Source organism: Vigna radiata, chromosome 5, assembly GCF_000741045.1.
Source record: "Vigna radiata var. radiata cultivar VC1973A chromosome 5, Vradiata_ver6, whole genome shotgun sequence".
NCBI classification, from domain to species: Eukaryota; Viridiplantae; Streptophyta; class Magnoliopsida; order Fabales; family Fabaceae; genus Vigna; species Vigna radiata.
The window spans coordinates 28176221-28181849 of NC_028355.1; the positions used below are offsets into that span (position 1 = coordinate 28176221).

The 5629-nt window shown below is 33.1% G+C and overlaps 2 protein-coding genes across 4 annotated transcripts; one reads left to right on the forward strand and one right to left on the reverse strand.

Moving 5' to 3' along the window:
- On the forward strand, window positions 1-4007 carry LOC106760985. Its single transcript, XM_014644447.2, has 5 exons — window positions 1-277; window positions 388-522; window positions 654-691; window positions 899-965; window positions 3518-4007. Exons 1-5 carry the CDS (start codon window positions 83-85, stop codon window positions 3896-3898), a joined length of 816 nt encoding a protein of 271 aa, XP_014499933.1. The 5' UTR covers window positions 1-82; the 3' UTR covers window positions 3899-4007.
- On the reverse strand, window positions 975-5556 carry LOC111241699. Of its 3 annotated transcripts, none has more exons than XR_002667976.1 (3): window positions 5100-5556; window positions 4913-4938; window positions 975-3082 (listed from the first exon to the last, which is right to left on the reverse strand). XR_002667976.1 is itself a non-coding variant. In XM_022781308.1 (3 exons), exons 1-3 carry the CDS (start codon window positions 5273-5275, stop codon window positions 1831-1833), a joined length of 294 nt encoding a protein of 97 aa, XP_022637029.1. In that variant the 5' UTR covers window positions 5276-5556; the 3' UTR covers window positions 975-1830. The 3 variants fall into 3 exon arrangements, 2 of the variants coding, with proteins under 2 accessions (XP_022637029.1, XP_022637028.1); XM_022781308.1 differs by having other exon boundaries at window positions 975-1922; XM_022781307.1 differs by lacking the exon at window positions 975-3082 and adding an exon at window positions 4492-4835.
- Window positions 5557-5629: the final 73 nt, after the last annotated feature.

Genomic DNA, 5629 nt, shown 5'->3' on the forward strand with positions numbered 1-5629 from the left:
AACCAAGACCTTATTAGAATAGAACATATTTCATAGTTGACAGTAGTGGTGCAGAACAAGATAGATACCAATAACTTACATAATGTTGCTGCAGCATTCCTTGTTCTGTGCTATTCCTCCCTCTCTCACTGTTTCTCTCTTCACCCCATCACTCAAACAAAGGAACCCATTTCTTCACCATCTCTCTTCTCCTAGAAAGCCCAAAGCTTCCACCTTCAGAATTTCTTCTCTTGGCCCTGGTTTCTTTGATGAAATCGTTCAAATTGCTCATAACAAGGTACCCCATTTCAAAATTCAAAGTTTATATGTCTCACAAATTCTTGGTTCCTTTCAAATTTTGATTTTTCCTTTTTTTTTTTTCTCTTTCTTTGATCTTCTTCTTCCAAGGTTCTGATTGCAGCTGGTGTTTCTTTGGCGATTGGTCAGCTTTCTAAGCCATTCACTTCGGTTTTTCTGTATGGCAAAGAGTTTGATATCAGGGTAATTGTTCAAGCTGGAGGGTTCCCATCGTCACATTCTTCTGTATGGCCTTGCAACCCTTAATCAGTTAATCCTATTTTGATGATGGCACTTGAATTGTTGATTTTTTACCCAGTGGGGTTTCATTGTCAATATCAGTATCTCATCAAGTTGTTTGTATTTTCCTGGCTTAGGCAACAGTGGCTTGTGCAACATTATTTGGCCTTGAGAGGTAAGGTATTGGGATTGTGCCATTTTGGTGTTCGGTTCTAGAATAATTAAATATAGAGTATTAGACTATATTTGAATGGTCAAGACTAAAAGATAAACGCACACGACTTTTTTAATGGTCTTGTGATCACTAAAACACTTTTAATCTTAATCATCCATTTATAGTTGTATGGATAGCATTCATAGGTTTTATAATTTTCAAACGCAGAGGCTTCTCCGATCCTATTTTTGGGCTTGCAGTTGTGTATGCTGGTCTCATTATGTATGATGCTCAGGTATAATCTTCTGTCAAATATGGTACTTTCTGTCTAGTCTTTAGTATTATTTACTTAATGTATTTGTATTGTATCACGTAAATGTCTTTTGCTATGTTCTTTTAATTGTGTAACATTTGAACTGCGCTTAGATAAAAAGCAACAATGGGGGAGGTTTATTTTGTAGACACCGTAGTGGTCCATTGGCTATTTATTTCAAACTTATTTGACAAGTCTTAAGCCGGATTAAATTAAGATCTTGTAAGATATTTGCTACGGTTGTTATGTGATTATTCTAATCTCTAATGAATGATAAAACTATTGTAGAATTCTTATCGTGGTGGTATTGGTAAACACTAAACGTGAACAGATTTAGTTCAATTTTTTGCTTGTGACTTATGGTTTTATGTGGGGATGTGTTGTTTCTGGAACTGCGTATGTTGGTAAAGCAATTAGCATAAGCTGATATGCAGCAGAAACCTAAAATAGAATTTTTTTTTATGACCAATGAAGATTTTGAGGAGTGGCAACAAAACTTAAACTCTAATTCCAATATACCCGAATGTATAAGATATTATAAGATGACTGAATTGCTGAACTAGCAATTTTCATAGGTTCGTACAATGGGGGACTGGTAAACATAACATTCTTGCTTGTGTTACTGCTCTGGTTTGTCAGGTTGAATGTGTTCCACTGTCAAAGCCCTAAAGTAAAAACAAGCATTGAATAACAGTTTGATCATAAACTTATCATTTTTCAATGTTATGTACCATGATAGATATAGTTGTTTGATGGAGTGCTTACTACTAAACTAAAAGCTATGTATAGTTGATGGTTAGGGCGCAACTCTTACTACTTAAGAGTGTATGAGCCCAAGCATCACCATTCAATTGTGCCTTGATCCACCTCGCCTACGCCACAGACAATTGATGCATCCTGCAACAATCTCCCCCTGAACAATTGCTCCACTGTGTATTCCTAGATCAAAAGTTATAGCTGATAATCAAAGTTTAAACTCTTTCTATTTAAATGTGTAACAGCCCAAGCACCACTATTAAAAAATGACTTGTTCCACATAGACTAAACCACAGGACAATTGATGCACACTACAACAATATCAACTGTCTACCAGCATTGGTAATCTATGGATTTACATTTAGGCTAGAACTGTTCTTTTTCTTTTGTTGATGGATTGATTTAGTAAAACTGTGAACCTAAGAAATATCTTTTCCTCAAAACAGTAGTTTGATACTTTGCTGAAAATATTGTGTATATGGGTAATAAAACTGGAGTTAGAGAAGCTTTACATTTCTGAATGGTTATACAAAAAAAAGTTGCTATTAGGATTTGCAAAAAAGGTAGCTCCAGGAGCATAAAGCTTCATACACGAATTAATCAAAACTAATTAACAAAATTCAACAAATACCTATGCTGTGGACCAAAGTCCACTAGGCTCATCCAACTAATTAGGTTCATCCAACAAGCGATTTAATAATCCTAGTGGCCATTAATGTTCAAAGAGAGTTTCTAATTACAAAATAAATAAAAAAAATTACAAAAGGATCATCAAAGACCCCATACAAAATCACACAATTCCTTATCTATAATGTATCCACTCCTTCTTAATCCTTCATCATGTTTCAATTTGTGCACTTATGTAACAGATTACCAATAAGGTAAACAAAGGTATTTAGGTGGAGTGTTTATCTGTATAGATTATTAAAGGAGGAGAGGGATGTGATGCAGAAAGGTAAGAAGCCAGTAAAGAGAAAGGAAGGGTGCATCATCTCTCTTCAATACCCCCTTTTTGTTTTCGTTTCAGTATTTACATTGTAAATTCACACCCGGGGGTACTACTGATAGTATGCAGAAGAATGATACAGAGGGTTTACTAAATATTTTTTATACATTGGTAACAATGAATTCTGAAACTATGACTTGATGCAAACTATCCAAATCCCTTACTACTAGCTCAATCCTAAGGCAACTAAATATTTAGTTGGACAGTTCTAGTTTACTTTGATGGAATCTAAAATATTTTCATAATTTGGTTTTTGTTTCATACTTAGTGAGATTGCAGAGATACTTCTTTTGTTCTTATTCATATCTGCTCCACTTTGAACTGGGCACCTTTAAAGCTGCAGAACGAGAAATGGAATTTAAAGAATGTATGCGGAAAGTAGAAAAAGGATGATTGCAATTGAGAGAAAAAGTGACCAGGAAAATATTATCAGCTTCAACCTAAGAAACCTTGTTACATGTATTTTTAGTTACGACTTACTGCCTGCTTTTCTGAGATTCGTTTAAAAAAGAATTATAAATCTCAGTTTTTTAATCTGTCCCATAGTTGTCCTCACTAGACCAAAAGTTAGTTGAAATGTCAATGGCTTAGACAGAGCAGAAAGAACATTTGTATAAGATAAATGCTGTTTTTTGTACTACTCTTTCTCCTTTTACTTAAAATCAGCCCAAGAAAAGCTGGTTTTTACTGTTTGTCCCTTTAACTTGGTTGCTTTTGTTATGAATATAACCTTATAACTAACAATTGGGAGTTTGGCTTGTGTGATTTTCAGGGTGTAAGAAGAGAAGTAGGGATTCATGCTAGAATGTTGAACAAACTACTACTCCAAATGCAAGCCAACTCTTTACATTCCAAAGATGCAGATAATTTAATGAACTCTCAACCAGGACTATCAAAGAAACTGAAAATAGAAGACTTTGAGAAGTCCCTTTTGCCCCAAGAAGCCACTTTGGAACCACAACAAGCGAATGGAGGTTTATTGGTCAAATCAGGAAGCAAAATAAGGCAAACGGAACAAGCAGAAGAAATCTCAAAATTGGGTGTTGATGGCATACCCCCATTAAAAGAATCTATTGGCCATACAGAGATTGAAGTCATAGCTGGTGCCTTACTAGGCTTTTTGGTGGCTTTGGCCGTGTATGACATCATGTAAAATTCTTTTTTGATGAATAATTTCATAGTATATCTTACGTCAAGTAGATTATTATACTAATGTAAAGAAACCGCAAGTTGGTACCAGCTTAGGTTATCTTTCAGCAAAATATACACATTCAAATATTTCCAAAGAGAACATCACATTGATAAAGATAGAATACCCTTCTAAAAGGATTGGATTTGCTTGGGATGAATGGCAGATTTTTGCTTCTTATACCCTAAAGAGATTTTTGCTTCTCAATTCAATTTTCAAACATTCGGGTTTGTCTAATTGAATGGAACAAAAGATATTAATAATTGGTTATAGATAATAAATTTTGAAACATATTAGTTAACTTTAAATAAGTTTTAAGTTATTACATTATATATATAAAGTAAGAATATATATAAATTTAATATCATTTTTCTATAAAGAAGATTTGTTATTTTCATATATACACATCTTATATACCCATTTATCATTAATTATATTTTATAAAAATATATATGTTATACATAAATTCCAAAGATGATATATATTTAATACCTTTATTTTGATTTTAATTATATTTTAAAATTAAAAAGAAAAATAAAATTTATATCCTAAGTGTAACTATAGTGATCTATTGATATTTTGTTGTTTTTAAAAAAAAAATAAAAATACAAAAGCACCTCCTATACTTAATATCTATATATTTCAGTTCCATGTAAAATATCAATTAGACCAATTCTTACAAAAATGAAAAACTTAATTCTTAGTGTACCATATGAACTGCTAGTCAAATATGTTCATCACATGATCGATCAATCCTCCACAAAATGTTTTTGGAGATCTAAGAGATAATATTGACCAATCGGTCCTACTTTTGCACATGACCGCTCAATCACAAACTCATTAGAGACAAGCCATTCATTTGAACAATGGTTGATGAATCTAGAGATATTCGAACCCGCCACTACAAAACATTACAAAAACATTGTTATTACTTACCAAAGAAATGTAACTAAATAAAATATCAAAACTTTAACTTACCTTTGGGTTTCTGGAAGCCATTAAAACTGCACAAAAAATCAATGGTGGATTAGGGTTCACAAAACACATAAAGAATAAATAACGTTAAAGAGAACGAAAGAGAAGTCAGACAATGCGAAAGAGAGCAAAAAGCCGAAACAGAGCCACAACGCCATACCCAAAACGCGATACGCGAAAGAGAGCTTACCTCAATAGAATGATTGTGAAAGAACTCTTGTTTTGGTTGAAATGAGGCCTTCGGATGAGATGAAAGCCGAATGGAGAATGCAAGGAATTGGAGAGATGAAGTCGAATGGAAGAGACAAATAGAAGAGAAAGTTCAAAATGAAAGTGAACAACGAAACTGCCAAAATGAAATTTCATTTCATCATAATTCCAAAACTACCCTCCTCAGCAACGATTTTTCATTTAAGTAACAACATCTAATAGAAATTTGACACCTGACCATATCAAATTTGTGTCAAAAAGGAGTGTTAAAGAAACATTTTCCATATAAGAATGTTCACTCACTTGACAGAAATTTTCTAGATTACTAAAAGGGCAGAAAACGTGGCAGAAAACAAGAGTGACAGTACGAAATAACACGTGTAATCTGATGGCATGTCTGCATACTACGTGGGTTGATTTTGGTAGGGCAGAGTTACATTATCTATATCCTCCCATGATATATATATATATATATATATATATATATATATATATATATATATATATATA